This window comes from Amia ocellicauda, chromosome 11, assembly GCF_036373705.1.
Source record: "Amia ocellicauda isolate fAmiCal2 chromosome 11, fAmiCal2.hap1, whole genome shotgun sequence".
Classification (NCBI taxonomy): domain Eukaryota; kingdom Metazoa; phylum Chordata; class Actinopteri; order Amiiformes; family Amiidae; genus Amia; species Amia ocellicauda.
Genome location: NC_089860.1, coordinates 29,360,269 through 29,380,101, shown reverse-complemented (window position 1 = coordinate 29,380,101; position 19,833 = coordinate 29,360,269). Strand labels below are relative to the sequence as shown.

Sequence of the window (19,833 nt, the reverse complement as noted above, 5' to 3'; positions counted from 1 at the left end):
CAGTAATCTGTCATCAATTAGCTGTTGTATGTCTCACTAGCTGGCGACCTGAACAAATACATTTCTTTATTTGGTTACATACACATGCGGTAGAAGATGTTAGGGTATATGCACGTGTGGTACGTCTGTTTTTTATTGTAACTGCATTTCTACTTTTAACCATAGACTCTCGAAAGGCTGATCATTGTCTGTCTGCTTCTTGCATGTCGGCGAAAGCAACGTCAATCGCTGCCGCAGGAAGGGATCAAAAGTGCTACGCGTGTGATAAAACCTCTGTTAAAAATGTATGGGAAGACAAATAAGGCAAATAAAATATCTCTGTGACAAGAACTTTCTTTCTCTATCTCGTGTATTATATTTATATGTATATATCTTTTATATGTACATATATAGACAGAGATAAAAACTTAAGATGTATTACAATTTCCCCAGTTTTAAGCCCTTATGTTTAGCATTGTTAAATCCAGTCTCCTATGGAAACGTGAATATAATCTAAACCTGAAGAATACATGGCAATTGAGCACTAAATCTTTTTTTTTACCAAAATATTTTCTTTTGTCGGGATTTGAAGGAATCCTCTTGAAATGGTTTATGTTTTAATCAAGTACCAATATAAAGTGTAGGCACTCTTCCCAGAAGAACCGTGGGAAGCTGTTCCAATATCTAAATTTTTTTAAGCACAACCATTAAAGGGAAACACGAGCTTTGAGTGACTGCAGAGAAAAGGGTATCCTCCGTGCCAGGGGAATGTTGCTGTGATTCAGGAGGCAGAAGATCATCAGACAGAGCATTCACATCTGGGAGCCACATCTGGAGTTCAGAGCCCCGGGCCTTATTTAGCAAGCAGGCAAAAACTTTTTTTTTTTTCTTGCCTCCATCACATCAATAACTCTGTCTTCAGACCTGTAGAAAGTTCACAGAAACTCCTCTCCAAACAGATGGTGCCATGCAGAGCAATAAAACTGTTCGGTTTTGGATACATTTGAACACCTTTTTGAACATTTTCTTGTTTTTTTCTTGTTCCGTGGACATTGTACCGGTTATGTGCTTTGGAGATTTGGCGAATAACGATATGGCACTGATGCACTGTGTTGCAGCACCAGCTCCATCTCAGTGTGCTGATTACCAAGAGAGCCTGTTAAAAGCAAAAGCAAATAACTGTTTGGGTGAGAGAGCCCGTATAGATAATGGGAAAGGACAGTAAACTGCTGAGGATTTATTCTCACTGTTTGCTTTGGCCCTAGAGAGTTTGTTTTGGTCTCCGCTAAACTCTGTTCAAGTCTTCACACGGGCTGATGTACATGTGTTTCATGGCTTATTTCTTTTCATGGTTTATATGGTTTATGTCTCTTATTGGAAACCATTTCTTGGAGACGGTTTCAAAGCCGCCAGCTAGAAACGGGGTTTCCGTATTTGTTCTGTTTTTATTTTGACTGCCATCCTTGTCATCTTATGCATTCTTGTTTGCTTTATTTTGCTCTTGCTTTTGATTTGTGTGTGTTTACATATAATCTATAGTAAAGGATCAAGCCTCCCTTTGCCAGGAATGAATCGCACTAGAGGTCATGATGAGTACCTTGTAAAGGACCCACCCGAACATAGTATGTAAAGCCAGTGTTCATATTGAGGGCTGGTACATTTATCAACACATTTTCCTGCTTTCCTCCTGATCTCAATTCCTTTGAACCACGGGATAAACTGGGATCTGGAATTGGGAAGAGGCTCCTCCCACAGCAGCAGCCGACAGAAAGCCTGGCTTGGCATCGTTGAGTCGGACCATCACAAGCATGGCAGCAGTCATTACATTGCAGGTGGCTGTAATTTGGCGCTCCTTATGTCCCAATACATTTGCTAGTATTGTGTATGTTGCTTATATTGCATACAGGCAATGGTGACTTTCTGCTGGTAATCGGTCTTCTGTTGGGATAAGTTGTGTGTTCATTATCAAACACTGCTGGTAGGCGTTTCCTCTGCTGGCAGCATCTCTTTCCTGGTAAACAATTATTACAACCCATTTTTATGGTGGGGGGTGGGGGGTTTATTAATAGAAGCCTTCAGCATGTTTTCTGCTTGGAAAGAATTGCGCTTTTGTTTTGCTTTGTGTATAGGGAATTGGTTACACTTGCATTGCTGAGTGGAGAGTCACTGTTGTCTTAGAACCAGATGTTTTCCTCCGGCCCATACAGGCGAAATTCTGGAGCCAAGTGCAGTGCAGTTAACGGAGATGCACAGTAGCGGGTGCGGCATAACTGATGTAATTAAAAAACTGAAACTGAAAAACATGAAAGTGCCTGCCATCATAGAAATCGGCATGATTTTAATCAGTTGTTAAGCCTCTCATCAGAAGTGCTGCTGATGTAGTCACTTGATTCTTGTTAGTTTCTAAGAGGGCAGAGTTCGCAGGCCTCTCTATTGCAGGGGAAAACCATACGGCTGTGATTTGTCAATCCTGTGTTTCATTAAATCTTCTTCTGTGATTCTTTACTGGAATCTAATTGACTCCAGATTTCTTCACGATTGTGTTCCACCTGAGCTCATATCTGCACAGTAGTCCATAGTGGCGGAACTAGACTATTTTGAGAACCATTTTTAAATTCTAACGTTGCATTCAGAAAACCCTATAAAACCTGTTGCCCTCCAGGATTTGAGGATTCGTACTATATATCTAATACCTTTGCACCAAGATCAATTGTATATAGTCTGGTCCAGTACCATTATTCAGCTTCCCTGTTGGTTTATCCTGAATGCTCATGCTCTGAACTATGGCATTATGGCGATGTTGATTGGAGAAGGTAATGTGGGATCACAGTGTCTTAAAGATAGTATCCCAACACAGATTGCATTGCATGATATGGTTCTTATAGCTTTTCAAGTGTGCCGTTCAAGTTAAAGTAAAGTAGAATACAGAGGGCTTGTGTGCCTGCACTATACTATGTATGGAGAGATGTGTGTCTATAAAAATAAATCAATTTGGAAAGTGGATATTTTTGATATTTGAAAACAGATTTTTGGGTGTTTATGTATCTAAAAATAAAAACTCTACCCTGAGAAAAGTCTGCTTGATCACTAGTAAAACCTAATCACTAGTAAATCCTAACCTTGGTTCTAGGAGAGGAAAAGTGATTCTAAATTGCCTGTGTGGGTGATTTCTTCAGTGCTGTGTTAATAAATAAAACCATAATGGATGAGGTTTATTCTCAATTTATTTGGACTACAGAGCTAGTTTTCTGTATGGGGTGAACACAATGTGTTATCTTCACCTTGAATGCAAATAGCTGGCGTCCATGTATAAGTAAGTAACTAAATAAAAATAAGGAAATCCTGCCTTAATTAAACACACAACATACAGGATTCCCTGCAGCGGGGGGATTCTCTCTCCTCTGTCCTGTGTGGCTCTCGTCATCGCCTCACAACCCGCCACAACTGATCCCACAATTCAGCCAGGATTTCCTGTCTGTCGGCTCCCCTCTTGTCACAAGTGAAAGAGTGCAGGGAGGTATGAATGAAACAGGCTGGTCAGGAACTTGGAGGGGGCACCCCCCAACCCTCACCCCCACCACTCTCCAGTCATTTATGTAGATTGCTGCAATTACGAGTTAGATGTGATGAAAGACCAGGAGAAATGATGATAATGGCTGGTTTGCGAGATTCACCACCGCATTGCACTCGCACTGCAGCTCTGTTTTGGTGGAGATTGCTATGGTGACAGCAGCTGTTTACAGAGCAGACGTGAATGAAGTGTGCTGGTCACAGTTTATTTACTTGTGTTTATGCTGTTTCTTAGATATTTGTAATGCTCTGGTTCCATGTATATAGAAGGAACAACTGTCTTAAAATAATTCAGTTTTTTTAACAGAATTTATCCAGGCGCCGCTCATCTTTCTTGTTATAATGAAATGCACATAAATCTCTCATAAACACAGTGCTTGCTGGTAGCCTTGTATTTGTCGAACCCATATGCAGGACAGATTTTATTCAGTCATTGATGTCAGGTGCCTGTGCTATATGGAGAACCTGTTATTTTGGGTTTACAACATGAGTCATCTCACCTGTGCTACAGTGGACCAGTCAGATCTTGCTTTACAGTTGGTGAATAAATCTTGGTATTACATTCCCACGCTCATGTACCTGGAAAACATGTAGCCTATTAAAAAAAAAAAAAAAAAATGTACAGTGTGTCTGAGGGGGGAAAACTAACTTTTCTTCCCATTCATGTATGAAATAATACACTGCGTAATTGTAATCAGTATTCAAGTGTTTTGTACTCTTGGTGTAGCTGCTGAGAACAGTGTAAATCGAAAACCCTGGTACCTTGGACTCGGTGTTTCACAGCTTATCAGTGAGGAAGAGCACGCAGTTCAACTGTGGCTGCATTGAGCTTTTGTTTGTTTTTTACTTTTTGTCCTGTTTTTTAACAGACTTTAAAGGTTGTTGAGTAACCCTTGCAAACCGTGTGTGTGTGTATATAGCCTATGTTTGTGTTTGTTTGTTTATATATATGTATATGTATGCATATGTATAAACATTTTAAGCAAAGTAAACAGAAAACAAGTAATCTGAAACTGTGCTCTTAACCTATAACTAATGAGCTCAGACTCGATCATTAAAAAAGAAACTCTGTCTCTCTTTGTTTGGACGACTCATTCCACCCTTAAGCCTGGTTTCGCAGATTTCCACTTCGGGTTAAAAAAAAAAAAGACAACAATGGATAACTTGAAAGGAACTGGTAACTCGCATGTACTGCAGCCACTCCCTCCTCTGTTTCAGAGTGATTTACCCAAAGCAGCCTCCGTCTCTATGCAACAGTGCATTAATCATTGCTGGTAGAGATCCGGACTCTGGGAGGTAGTGTACAGTGCAGTAGAGTGCGTGACAACACCTTCCCATTGTTCCCCGCTGCCCGAGTCATCGGAGCTGCGACCACAGGAAGAGAGAGCAGAACTGGAGAGCTGTCCACAGTGGGAGACGGCCGAGCGCTGGCCTGTCACGGGGCACTGCAGCAGCGGCCCGTCTGAGATGAGGGAGGCAGCAGTGTGCGTGTTAAGGCCTTGATTAGCTGGGTCTCCTGTTGAGTAAGTGTTCTGTTAATTCCAATTTTGTGGCATTTGCTTAAAATTGGGCATTTTACTTATTTATATACCCCTCCACCCCCCCCCCCACACACACATACAGAAAAAAGGCAACTAGTTTTATAGCAGCAGAAGTAAAGTACAGCTGAGCTGGTTAAAGGCGGTGATAACATCACGTGTTTTAATGTGGAGTGTCTCCATCCATTGATAACCGTGCGTAATATTTATACAGGAAGGGAACAGAAATGTTTTTTCTAGCTCATATTTTTTTCACTTCCCCCGATTAAAATGCCACAACCAATAGACGTCAGCAGGGTCCACTTCCCCAGGATGAAGCAAAATGACCAACGTGGTCCATTTCACTTCACACCCAGAGTGTGTTCTGTTCTGTTAAATAAAAAGTTCAGATTCAGCACTTCTGCGAATAGGTTTCCCCGTCCATGTGAATAACACTGATGCGGCTCCATGTGTTTGAGATGACAGGATGCAGATCCCAGTGGAGAACACCCCCTGTGTGTCTGTGGCCTTTCCTCCTGCACCCACAACAGTGCGCCTGATGGAAAAAAGGAAACCTCTACGCTTTTCCAGTGCTCTGACTGCACTTAGTCATGCACCCTGATTATTATTCCTTTAGCCACAGTCTTTCGCTGGTTATGAGATTTCCTGTAACATCGCAGGAAGATGAAAAAACAAGAACAAATAAATAAATGGATGAATGAATGTGTCCATGTCCTGAGGCTGCTGGTATGGTATTGAACATCTGGACCTCAGTGTGCTTGCCATCAACACAATGCAGTCAGATCACATGGCCAAATTGATATGTTTTGCAGCCCACTAGCTACCATCACTCACTCGGCCGACTGCTGTAATTTACATGTCAAGGAACAGAGCCCTATTTAACCCGGAGAGGCAACATGAGGACAGTGTGACGGCTAACCCCTGTTTTACGTCCAAAAGGTGAAAGTTGCATGTACTCTCAGATGTGCGTTGGCGTTTTCAGCCTGGAGGAATTCACTCATTCATTCAACTCGTAGTATGTTGTATTTAAGTCAGATTTGATCATCCTTTTCCTCACACTTCAAAGTAAAATACATATGACACCTGAGAGTTTGTCAGCTTGTGCGCGTGTCTGTGCTGCAAGTTAGCATATCCAGTTCCTCGTTGTTCCTGGGTAGCACAGACAGCTTCCCGAAGAGGGTTCTGCATTGTCCACAGGGTACGGTGTGTTGGTCTATGGCCGCAGGAGTAATGGCAACATTTTTATGCAGTTCACTGGGTCAACTTGCTTGGGGTAAGGCACAGGGTTATAAATACCAGAGTTCTGTCACAGCAGGTTAGACTTACATTTAAAAAAAAAAAAAAATACAAGAGGGAGGTTAGCATAAGTTATCGGCAGTATATGAAGAATCTGGATTTGGCCTGTTCTGAGACTCGGAGGCTATACCTTTTTTTTTTTTTTGTTTGTTTCTCCCTACTTAACCAACTAAATCCTGGTGTTTCTCGGAGCGTTTCTGCATTTTGACATCACAAGGTGCAACTTGATTGATCTGTAACTTAAATACAGACACTATGGGTTTGCAAACATGAAAGAATAAGGCCAAACGTGCGCCAGTGTTCAGTTTTGTTCTTTGTCCAGGGTACAGGTAGATCTGGTTCTGAGCTCGAGTGTTATGAAATGCGGCACAAATTAATTTCCAGACCCCTTGGTCTCTTCTATGGAAATCCTTCATACCATAACTGGGTTTTGGCAGGCCAGCACACCTGCTCACAGCTGCAGTGCATTGTTCGTGCCTCGTAAAGGGTGACCACATGGCACGTTGACTGGACCAGAAGTCCTGATCCTTCCTCAGCACGGACATTCACGGATTAATTGGCCTGGCATATATGTAGTTTTAAACCAGAGGTGTGAGGGGTGCTGCTCCCTCAACCATTGGCTGAGAAATGGTTTTACAATGATCTAATGAAGCCAGTATGTAGTTACGTTATTTACGTAAGAACTTGGGTGGATTGATTCCCTTAAGACACCCTGCTGTTTAAAACAGTGTGCTGCACTGCACAATCTGTTTAATATATCTTAATATAGAGAGGTGTTATCTGTCATAATGGAGTCCTTGTCGTCACCAGAGCTATTACACAGAGGTGTGTCTGCCTCTTGTTATTTTTTATTTTAATTTTTTTCATTTTTAACCCTCAAACAAAATCTAGTCCGGGCTGAAACCAGATGAGCTCGTTTCAATTCTCAGCCACTGCCTGCGGCTCAAAGCATGCGAATGATCCGGACATACGCACTCCACCAGTCACAGGTCCTCCTCTCTTTGACTTGAATACTGTGACCCAGACTTTCCAGTCAACCACCAGGAATCGGACTGCTCTGCAAACTGTGTGTCCTGTCAGGCAGAAGCAAATCAAAGTCCGTTCCTCTTCTATGTTTCCCTTGACTTATTTCCTTGTTGTAAACCCCCGCACCCGTCTGGGCATCTAAACAGTTAAATGATTAATGTGATTCCCTGTAGTGTCGCCAGAGGACCTGACCGGGGCTCGGTCCAGGCTGTAGGGCACAGAATGTCTGCCAAAGTGACAAGGTTTATTAGTTCAGCAGCAACAATAGGCTGTGCAGATTTGCCTCCCCTGTGTGTGTGTGTGTGTGTGCGTGCGGGCGTGTGTCTCTGTGTCAATTCTGCTCAGTCGGGATCATATTTCAGCCTGCAAAGCGTACCTGCAGCTCAGAGCAGTAGGCGGTGCTGTGTTTGCTAAGGGCAGGTAACTCAGCCCATAGTTTCCCGTTTGACTTCAAAGAGTTTTGTGCAACTTGCTCGGGTCTCCTGACACTGACAGTTTTGTAGAAAATCCTCTTGACACGTTTTAAGTGATTTATGCTTGATGTTTAAATTGCCATTTTTCAGAGGAGCAAAGATGTGGTAGAAGTGACAAGCGTTGAACCGAGTGCTTCTGATGAAGAGAAGGGCTGAAATGCAAAACAGCAGGCACAGCTAATTCTGCTGAGAAGAGAGAGAGGGAGGAGTGGAAAATATGGTTTTGTAGTGTCATGTGAAGGGAGTACAGCAGAGAGCAGGGGAAATGTGAAACATGACTACATGTGCAAGAATGAGGAGAGAAGTGCCAATTCCTCACTGTGGATTTTAATGGGAAAGCTGAAGTTTGGATTAAGTCTGTGAGGCTAAGTGATCTTTTTCTTTCTCTCTCTCTCTCTCTCTCTCACTCTCTCACTCACACACACTCACTCACAGACATATACGCACTCACACACCACACTCAAAGCCAGGGGAGCTAGTGAACAGAAGAAGGACAGTTCTTGTGTGGGTATTCCTCGCTCTGTCAACTTTAAAGGATTGTGTACTGCCTGAGCTGCTGCATGCTGAATCGGAGTTACAGGAAATAGGCAGAGCTCCCCAGTTTTCCAGCACGGCAATACTACGCTACCAACATGGAAATTAAGATTTAGCGGGCAGGATGTTTTAAAGTAATTTAATAAAAGATGGCTGGATGCCCTGTCCTTTCTTCACAGATTTTTTTTTTCCTTTTTTTGGTTTTAAACGTTTGCTAATGAATTGGATGTGATTCCTTCGTGACGTCGTTGTGCAGAAACAGTGCATTGAGTAAACTGCTGTTACACAAGGAGCTTGGCGATAAGTTGGCTGTGTGTTGACTGCTCTTCATAGTGAAATACATGTGTGTATAATATTCATAATCTGCTTTACAAAGCCTGCTAGGGGAGTCATCTGGTTTATGGATACAGTTTTATTTTTATAAACAAACAAACCAAAAGAAAACCGGAGGAATCTCTTGTACTCCAGTCTTTTTTTTTTTTTTTTTCCTTCTCTCCGGAGTTTATTGAGGCAGCACAACTTTTTTTTCTTCCCTTCTTTCGGAACTTCCAGGGGGCTTCTAGGAATGTCTGCACAGAACGCCGGGGATCTGGTGCCCAAGGATATCACCGATATCCTGGCGAGGGAGAGCAAGTCCACCAAAAACAAAAAGCACCGCGGGGGATCCCTGAGCCGGGCGTTCAGCTGGCTAAAGGGCAAGAAGAAGAAGAAAGGCAGCAGCAGTGTCCAGAGCCGAGGAGGCAAAGGGGGAGAGGGAAGGAACAAAACGCTCCATCACGGAGACCCCGCCACAGCCAAAGGTAAGAGCCTCACTGTAGCTGGGATATAACTTCTGCAATGAAACAAGTTTGCTCAGGGCAACTACTGTGTATGTATATATTTTTTTAACTTTTATTTGTATATTTTGTGTACTTTTTAATGATTTAAAGGAATATATATATATCTGTATGATTCATTATGTGCACATGCTGTATGGTTTCTGACCATATGTATCACTCTCATTGTGGAATGGTGGAGTGCCATAGCTTTTATTTGCCTGTTGCAGCCTGTTGCAATTTAAAAGGCAAATCTCTGCTTTAAAAAACGTCCACAAGCTTGTACACTGGGCCTCCTTTTTTTAAAGCTACATTAAATATAATGAACTGCGTGTCACTGGCCATAGTAGCCCCTGAGTAATTAACACTGCCTGTCAGCCACATTCCTCATTACTCTACCTTTTGGGAGGGCTGTGCTGGCTTGAAGTCTCATGTATTTCTTGTAACAGCATGTCCAGTGGCCATAGGGCATGGTATGTAAAAGCTCCCATTACCTCCGTTGACTTCTAATTCAGGCGAGTTTGATTTTCAGATGTCCCAGTTTCTGTCCTCGACTCCTGTCTGACCTTGTCTCCAGTCCTGCAATAGCCCAATAGTTCTGCAATCCTGATAATAATTTGCCAGGCCTTGCAAACTGCTTGTTTCAATGAGAAAACTTCTGGCACTGATTCTGGTTACAGCTGGTGCAGAACAGACTAGTACAGTGTTCAGATAGTAAGAGAAGAAATATGTCAGACACAAAGTAATTGTTGTTTATGCTGTCACATGTCAGATAAGACAGTGCTACACATATATTATTGTGTAACGACAGAGTTTCCATCTTAAACTTTTAATCGCTCACTTGTTGATTATTGAAAGTTTCACAAGAAGGTTCTGTTCTTTCATAGAGAAGATTTGTTACTACCACGTGCTTGCAAGTCAAAGGAAAGAAAGATTACATCGTATTGCTCTACTTGCTACATGGATATTAAAACTTTTTTTTAAAACAATTATTCAAGTAGACCCAGCCTAAAGGCTTTTTTGTTGTGATATTTTTTTACACTTTTTTTTAGAGTATGTATGGAGTATCTGCCAACTTCTTCCAGGCCTGTGTGGGGGAATACCTGCATGTTGGACTGAGAATGTGGTGTGGTTTGATACTGCCTACTGTAATTAATACTGAAATGATATGCCAGCCAATATATAACTGAAAATCCTTTTATTTATGACTTGTTTTAGTGTTTTTTGGATTTGTCATGCCCCCACGCCTTTTCCCTGGAAAGGAAAGGTCATTTCCAGATTTGTGGTACTTGGGGATTTCACTGCAATTTTCTGGTGATCTGATTTTAGCAAGGCTGTGTTTTACTGTGGCCGGCCTGTAGTTGGCTGCCTCCTGAGTCTAACTGTCAATTACTTCAGACCTCAGTGCTCATTGTGGAGTTTTTGCCTTCTACTGCTCACATTCACATTCAGTGCTTTAAAATGATGTAGCAGGTTTTACTTTACTTTCTGTATCCAAACACTTGTGCTGCTGCTTGTTGTCTTGCCATGTCTTTTTCCTTTCGCTTGTGCGGAGCTCTGGGATGAGGCAGCGTAGGACTGGGGACTTTTTGTCGGCTCAAGGGGTATCTTCCTCTTACACATTTTTAATGTGTGTACATTTACAAACATACTCTTTACAGGCAATGTTTATAATGTTTCACACAGAGGCGATGAAAATCAATGACCTACTACACAAACAATGTTTTTGTTTCTGCAAACGATGCACAATTATAGAAGTATCATTGGACCTCATTCTTGAAAACCTGTTCTGCTACATTAACGATGCTGGGATAACATGAAGCTTAGAAGTCTAAACTATGCCTGTAAATTTTGTTTGCTTGTATTGTACCCTAGGTTTCATTTTTATCAACCAGCTATATGTGTGTATTTTGGATGATGCGATTTCCAAATAATGAAAATAAAGAAATTCTAAAGTAATTCTCTAGTAATCTTCACAATGAATGATGCAGAGAGCCTCCCCCAGCTCTTTAGATATTTGTAAAATATAGTTTTTTTTAATTGTATGCAGAAAACTTGCATCATTATTAATGAATTGATTGATAGATGCTAAATGCAGAGGACTTGATAGGTGCTCAAACCCTGTTCAGTTCTGCATGTGAATTCAACTGCATGCTTGAGGATAGTTAATGATGGGAAAGTAGAATTATTTGTACTTGCAAAATTGACTTTTAAGAGTCACAGGAGGGCACCGAGCGAAACCAGGAGCTTGAGAACCACACGCATCATTACAATTAGCCTCCACATATTAAACATCCACAGAAAAGAGTGTGAAAATGCTGGTACCTGTGCAAAACCTTTTAGTATTCTTCCGCTGTAACGTTTTTAAAACACTGTAGGAAAAATGCATTTTTTTCCGATCTATATTTAACCTTCACAGTACAGCCGTTATCCTCGGATCAACTGATGGATCACGGTTCAGCGGACACGCATTTGACTGTAAAAAGCTGCGTCAAAGGTCAGAGCACCATTTCATAGGGAAATGCACGGTAAAATGAAGGCTAAGCTAATGAAATGTTCCCTACACTTCCCCACTTTCCAGTTGCAGTTGCCATTATTCACCTCAGTATGCCGGGTTATAGTAGGCCCTTGTGTGCGTTTGCAAAAAATAAAAATACAAATCCTGGGAAAACGGTCTTCTGCTGACAAGCCCTATGCGCTGGACTGAGAGCTTCTCGATTCGGAGAGGAGATTACAAAGGCACAAATGTTTATTTGAAATTCTTTCAAATGCTTTTTTTAATTGGAAAAGCTTTTTCTGTAGTTGGCATTAATTCCACCCTATTTCAAAAACCCCACTGATTTTATTTTATTTGTTGATAGGTTTACAGGCAATCAGTGTTGTACTTTTTCATTTTTCTATGAATGCAGCTGCAACTTTCTTGTTGTAACAAACCTGTCCCACCCAAACTATCTGGTATAGAAGAAGTATGACTCATCGACTCCACGTTCTGTATTCTGTATTTTTTTGGCCACAATCTTAAAACCTGTTAAACATACTTTGAGGATAATCAGAAATAATCAATACTCTCGTGGTTTAACTTCAGTATGTACAGTTCATTCATTTACCTATTGACTATCAGACAGAGCTCTGTTTGTGCACTGTTTTGTGATGTGCCATGGGGCTTGACAATGGTCTGACCACACCTCTTTGCTGTAACCAAGGCCCTTATCTCGTGTAACTCTACAGGACAAATAAACACATTTGATGGGAGTTTGAGTCGATACAAGCTGTTGTCGAACGCCTCTGAAAAGCTACATGCCGAGTCAGCTGGCATTTGCACAATAGTGTCTAGAACCTGGGAGCCCAGGGCATGCGGAGCTCAGTGCAGAGGATATGAGCTACATAGTTGCGTAATTACATCAATTGCTTTTCTAAAAGAGTGTCTGTCTGCCCATTACGTGTGCATCTCCCATCAAAGTGGAGCTCTTCCCGCTCGAGTGGAGAGACGTGGTGCAATTCCAATCAGCAACCAAACTGGCAAAGAGTATTGTAGTTGGCCCCCTTTCCTTCATTACTGATCCTCGGTTTCATCAAGCCGCAGTGTATCGTGTGACCCGTGCTGGGTTTGTATTCATTAAGTCCTGTCAACAGCAATCACTCAGAGCACCTTGCTAAAGAGTCACAGATAATACAGTCTGTATAGCTCTTCCTAATGAGGCAACATTAGAGAACCGGCTTTGACGTGTACATTGTGGATGGGATACAAGAATCTGCATGTCGAAAAGACAGAGGGCACCTGCACAGTATTTAGGGATGCCAGCTTGCACAAAGCTTAGAGTTGTTGTGTAACTGTGATATTAGCTGACCAAGTTAAGGAATTTTGTGAGATCATTTTCCTAACCTAGTGGGATTTTCAGTATTGGGGAATGGTTTCTTACTTTATGCCTTTTTCATTACCGCAGCTGCTTAACCTTAGGGGAATGGAGAGTGATGCAAGCTTCACTCTGCTGACCTCTGAGTTTGAATTGGACGGATGCAGTGTAGTCTGTTTATTTGTGTAAAGTTGTAATAAAACACCAGTATCAAATCTCCACACAGTACAGATATCTGTGAAATCATGAGCATTACTTTATGTATGTGGCCATAATGCTTATTTTGTGCTGCCTGTAACAGGCAAGCAAAGCTGAAAAGGGATCAGATCTTGGTAAAGTAGAGTTGGGATGGGGGTAACAGAACAGTTATTGTCTTAACCACTTATGTCTGTTGCTAGGTACATAATGATGTATTGTATAATTGAATATATATTCAAATATAGCCTTGTGTCTGTAATGAAATTGACTGTTATGACTTGCAAAGCGTGCAAAGCTTTAGCATTCAGAGGCAGAGGGCCACATGTTTGCAAGTCGTATTCTTTAGAACAAGTCTTTTTTATCTGCTGTACAGTAGTTATGTACACAGATCACAGTACCTTAACTTGGACCTCATCTTTAAGAAATGTGCAAGGGTAGAGTGACATATCTCAATGAGTCTTTGTCTGTCTCGGGTCTCATTTTGTTCGAGGAAGCTGCCTTTGTGAACACTTGAGTGTGACCTTGAGGAACAATGCAATTCCACTGAAGCCAAATCTTCTCAATATCGCCTGAGCTTAATAAGAGTTCCCCGAGAGGCTTTAATGTACCAGGAGGAAAACTCAGTAATTCCAGGTTACATATTTCAAATGATTAATTCACAAGATATTTAATTTAAAGTTGGCAGGTGGGGGGTAAAATGTTTTTGGAAAGTTTATTTTCTTGGGGTTCACTTTAATAATGGGAAATGAAGCACAGAACTGATTATTTTATCTGCCAGGCTTGTCCAAATTGTTCTTAATTGTTGTCTTCTAATGATGATAAGGGCTTCGGGGAGCAGTGATTGAGCACTCTGAGATTCCTCCACCAGTCCCTCAGACTGGCAGCACACTCCTGAACTCAGAACACCTGGACATTAAGTAAAAACAGATTCAGATCTGACAGAAAAAAATATATTTATATGGAACAAGTTTCCAGTTGGAGTTCAGGCTCTTGGTCCAAAACGATGTTCTGGGAAAAATGCTCTTTTGATTAATTCTCATCTAGCACACAGCATTCTTTCCTTTTCTTGACCTGCATCACAGGTTTTTATCCAGCCACTATCAACTTTTAATATAATTTATATATTATAATTGCTCAATTATTATTAATACTACTACTACTGGGAAGGTTGTGGTACCTGTAGTCAAGTTTGTCATGTGCTTTAATTACTGTAGGAGACCATATCAGGCATTGAAATGTATACGTAATTTAAAGTCACATTGTACTGTTTTATTGGTGTTCAGAGGTTCAGCAAACCTTATTTTTATGCAAAACCCAGATAGCTTACAGGGTAAAATAAACCGATTTCTCTTTCAAGAGTAATGAAAACAAGAGTTTCTGAACAATTAGGGCAGACTTTAATTTGAGATTGTTTTCGCAATTGGTTGGATAAACGTTGGGAAAGGATCATTGTTTCGGGGCACAGAGGATGGGGAAAAAGACAGTCTAAATACATTTAATTTATTGGCCTTCATCTTTCCTTTCCATCTTTGCTCCGGTCGGGTCTTGCAGTCAGTGCCGATGCACATCCCAATGCATCAAAGAGAAACCCCATCGGGGTCCGTTGGATGTACAAATCCAAGGTAAACGAGGATGCTGGCTATGTTGTAACTAGGGCCTTTTTATGCTTTAAAGGTGTGAATGCCTTGAAAGAAACTGTCCAGAGACAAACAAAAATAAAAATCAATGCGTTATTATTTGTATGTATAGAGTTTGGGGCACAGAAGATGATTTTCTTCAATGGCTTATAATTTGTTCTTGGGTAATTGAGGCGTGCTAGGATAACCTGCCACTTACATATAAGATGCTTTTACTTGGCTTTAAAGCAGCAGGCGTTCTGTGCATTCCAGGTGATTCAGCAGACCTGTGGCTCCGTGTCGTATTTCACGAATAAGGATGTACTGTATTAGCTGTCACTCTGGTGAGGTTATCAGTTGGAATTTAAAGAGTACTGAATACTGAAGTACTGAGGACTGATATTTGTTGTATTCAATAGGATGGAACTTTTAAGCACTTATCATAAATTAATCGGATCTCAGAGATAGTTTAAATTAAGAAAAACATGAAAGTGTATGTTGAGCATGACTTCCCTGAAATAGATGTATTTATTTATTTATTTAGTTTATTTGTTTTACAAGGCATAGGGAATTAGGTGAGATGAATGCACTAAGAAAGTGGGAGAGGTTGTGTGTGATGTACTATGTGTAATTATGTTGAATTTAAAGGCACTTTCTGGTGACTCACACTCAGGCAAGAAACTCCTGTGATCAAAAGTCAACCTCAGGAAAATATTTACCAGCTGTCCCCGACGCCACACTGAGCGCTATCTCACAACATGCGAGCATAGCTTTCTGGCTCCCACTGAACCCCTGGCCTGTTTAACCCTGTTAAACCTTTACTAAGTTATGCAATACCCTGTGAAACAGGCTTCTTATCCAGCTTTAGCTTGGTATATATTTGCAAGTGAATATATATATACACACACACTCACACACACAAAACAACGTGTTTTATTTTTTGTGGATTAACTTATTGTCTCATTCAACATGTTCAATCTTTCAGGGCTCAATTGAAATAGAAAGGTAGCAGTGCCAGAGACCTTGGTTTGCCTTGCACTGAACTGTGAGAATCAGTTGATTGTCATTTCTCCTTTGCATTTTTCCTTAATGCTCTTTCACTGTGAGGTCTGAAATAAAAACAGACGAGACTCCAGTCACATGGTTATTAATTTAATACACACCATTACTTAGGTTAACAGCATTATTTTCTATGACCCTTGAGGGGAAGAAAGCCTTTCCAAAAGCTTGTAATCTAATAAAAGTCTCTCCGTTGCCCTCGTCCCCACCCATTCACACAGTTCGAAGACAAACATAGGTGGCATGGAGGAGGTAATGGGGAACTGCATTATAAATCATCAGAAGGCACTGTACCTGTGTTTTTGAAGTACATCCAAGTACCGTATACAGTATCCTGCTCTGAGATTACATGCGCTCTGGTGTGACAGCGACCAGTCGGATTTGTGATATTGTATCTGTTGATCAAAATCTTGTTGATTTTAGAAGGGAAATACTCATATATAGGCATAGATCTCATCCTTGGCTTTGTCTTAGAATATAGTATTTCTTCTACTAAACCATACAACAGGGCTAAATGCTTTGAGTATTGGAGTGCCATTGCCTCATGCTATTGTTATGTTTTTTTCTTAAACCCTAATGATTCTATCCAAGAACAAGAATACTGTAGGGCTGCCAACCCTGGATAGGAAATTATTCTGACGGGTGAGCTACATACCTACTGCACAGTGCTTTAGGTTCACCCTGTTGTTAGATTCTTGGTTGTTCCAGCCTTTGGGGTTTACACAGGTCTTCACCCAGGCCAGAGCTCTTGTGTGTACTATTGTGGCAGCCTGTGTTAGGCCTGGACATGTTTAGATAAAGACCAGATAATTAAACAATGTAATGCAGTCGAGTTTCCCCAGAAGTGCAATACCTTTCATTTCTGCCAGAGGGCTCCAAATACAATAAAGAATAATCAAAGAAATGTATTGCACTCCACATATGTTGTAAAGATGTTTAAACAAATCAACAACATGGTTTCAATCAGGTTATCCTATTATGATTACTATTTATATAGATATATAGATACATAGCATTTAATCTATGTAATTTATGTCTGACAGATAGCAATGATAGCATTACAGAATGATAAAATATGGCAGTCCAATGCGATGCATGAGATCTTCGCATAAATATATTCCCAGTGAGTACATATTCATGCGGGAGAAGGAGCAAGTGAGCATGAATCCATCTCACTGATGTATCAACATACCACCTGTGAAGCAGAGTTACACAAATCCTGTTTCTTTGATGCCTGGATTACTTCATGCATTCTCGCTTTATAACATGCAGTTCATTCCTCCCATGCCACTGAGACGTCCAGTAACAAGTACCTTGATCGGTATCCTAACTCGCTGTCAGTAATTTACAGTGAAATGAAAGTCCTGACCGAACATAGTCTGACCCTTATTTTGTGCTACTGATTGAAAGCTGATGACAGACCAAAGACACCCATCTCTTTAAATGGGAAATTGAGAAGCCTTTAAAGGAATGACTGAAAAGTAGTATTTAATGGAATCTAAAGGGATTTAGGTAGAAATAAATGATACAGGACTACAAGCATACAAGTGGAAATAGAAGAAGGTTGTGGGGGGTCAGGTGGGATGGGTAAAAATAAGAAGGGTGTGGGTTTTATTTTGAGTTTTTTTTAGTAAACAACACAGTATATATTTATGCATATTTATGTGGTAGGAACACTTCAGTGATTCATGTATTTACATGTGTTTATGGAATAGTTTTGTGCTGAATCACTCCGATTGTTCTGTCAAGGCATTTAGGTAATGGTAGATGCAGTTGGACAAATAAGAGAGCAGCAGTGCCAGGGTTGCAGAAATGACAGAGCGCTTTAATATAAATTATACTTTTGGAGGAGCAATTTACAAAAGAAAATGAAATGACTATGCCGAGATAAATATGCAATGGTTCACAGGGGATTTATTTGAGGCACAATGAGAAGCTGTCATTTTTTTTTTTAATATATTTTTTAACAAACTCTTTGCTTTACATGTTTCAATTTAGTATCATTGTCTTGATTTTTTTTTTTTATTTGTATGGTTGAAGTTCATTTAAGCACTGCCTCTGTGCAGGAGCAGACATTGAAGTGGCCTTGTGTTGTTTGTAGAGCACAGGCCAGGAGGGAGAGACGGGAGCTTCACAATCCTGATTCCCGCAGAATTAATTAGGAGCCTCGAACTGACACTGTCACTGTCCATCAGTATCTGTTATTAAACGGAAAAGGGAAGCTGGTGGGTCTGTCTGTGATTCAGGGTGACTGAATTTAATTTCCCCCCCTCCCTCTCCTTGAGTAAGTAGCTGTAGTGTCAGCAAATTATGGTTGGAACTCCAAAACCGGAGAGACAGTTTCTGCAAACATCTGAAATTCAAAATGATTCACAATCACAAATTACCAACCTTCAGCTTAATTGCCCTGTCTCTGTTATGTGTTTATTCACCTAGACTACTAGTCTGATGTGCCTATTTGTCTCCCTAGAAAAATGCATTACATTACAGAACTTACAGAGAACAATTGTTTTATTTATTTTTGCACAATTTCATCAGATCTTAAAGTGCATGGGTAGCTGGACATTCATAAGAATAATGAGCTGAACAGAGCTGTGGAGAGCACTGATTCTTGTGTTCCAGAAGTCGATCTCTCCCCTATAGCAAGGTGAGTTAATTCATTCCTTCCCCACTATATTTATCACTGTCACACTTCCTAATTAAGATTTTCTTCATATGCGTCTGTTTTGCTACAAATCTAGCCTAAAGCCCCCCTGTATTATAATATAAACCCACTACACAGTATTGTGCTGCCGTGTTAAGAAATGGAAAATAATAACACAACTGCAGATTCGAGAGTCATCCAAGGCCAGAAGTAGATGATGCTGAGTGGGGAGTACACAGTGTTGGATAATGTAGGGAAGTGAGGCAGGAAGGCACTAGGCTAACCTGCTCAGACAAACACTTCCAGGTTTGTCCATCATGGAGCCAACACTCCCAGGAGAGCACACGTGTGGGTTTGCCAGCTGTGGAAACTGGTTGTGTGAGTTTGGGGATCTACCTGTGCTGACAGGTTGGTGTTGACGGTTGCAGCGGAGGCCTGGGAGACCTGGATATATTTCTGGGCGGAGATGCTCCTGCAGAGAAATCGGGGTTAAGTAAGCTCAAGCTGGAATTGGAGATCTAGTCTCTAAAATCCATGCTCACAGCAACCTAATGACAGACATACACCCAACAGGTCTTTACGGCACAACGTTTATGAAAGATGCCGTGGCAGTTGTGAATGTGTTGTGTGGGACACCCAGAAGAGTCCCTCTACTTCATTTGCAACAAACCGAATCTCATTAGCATCCTTAATCCGAACAGTCTAACATAAAACAGTACACGTTAAGCAACTTGCCTGGAGGTCAAAGATCAGATACCAGAGGTGTGATGGCGCACTCTGCTGCTCTTTCACGCCCTGCTTGTGCGTGTTAGGTGAGTTATGTGGGCTGCTGGGGCAACAGCATGTTTCCTACATCCTACAGTGTTGTCTGTCTTGGAAAGTCAAAATGAGACCCTGCAGGTGTAATGTGTAACGTGCGTTCTCTCTCTCACAAGTCTAATTTCCTGAAGAATTTGTTTAATAACTAGTTAATTAGTAATAAGTGCAGCTGAAAACTCCATGAACCTATGCATCTCTTTTTATTTGTTTCCAGGAAAGCTTTATTTTATTTTATTGAACTTGGGAATGGAAAAATATAGTGGTCCTCAATGTAATGTTATTAGGAGTAGAAAGTGTGGGATACATCCACAGATTGTGTTTATAATGTGAAAGATTAACATGGCAAGGGGGACGCTGCACTGAAACCAGAGACTAGTGTTATTGGTTTTATGGTGGTTTTCCTTTGGGCCAC

At 41.0% G+C, this 19,833-nt stretch overlaps 1 protein-coding gene across 2 annotated transcripts in view; it reads left to right on the top strand.

Moving 5' to 3' along the window:
* Nucleotides 1-19,833, top strand: part of nhsl3 (NHS like 3) — an 81,768-nt gene that overhangs the window by 12,164 nt on the left and 49,771 nt on the right. The window contains exons 1-2 of one of the 2 annotated variants that reach the window (XM_066717338.1): nucleotides 7,742-8,241; nucleotides 8,969-9,216. In XM_066717338.1, the coding sequence (XP_066573435.1) occupies nucleotides 8,165-8,241; nucleotides 8,969-9,216 (325 nt within the window). In that variant the 5' untranslated portion in view covers nucleotides 7,742-8,164. Of the gene's footprint in view, nucleotides 1-7,741; nucleotides 8,242-8,968; nucleotides 9,217-19,833 lie in introns of those variants that run through there. The other variant, XM_066717339.1, reaches the window with a different exon arrangement.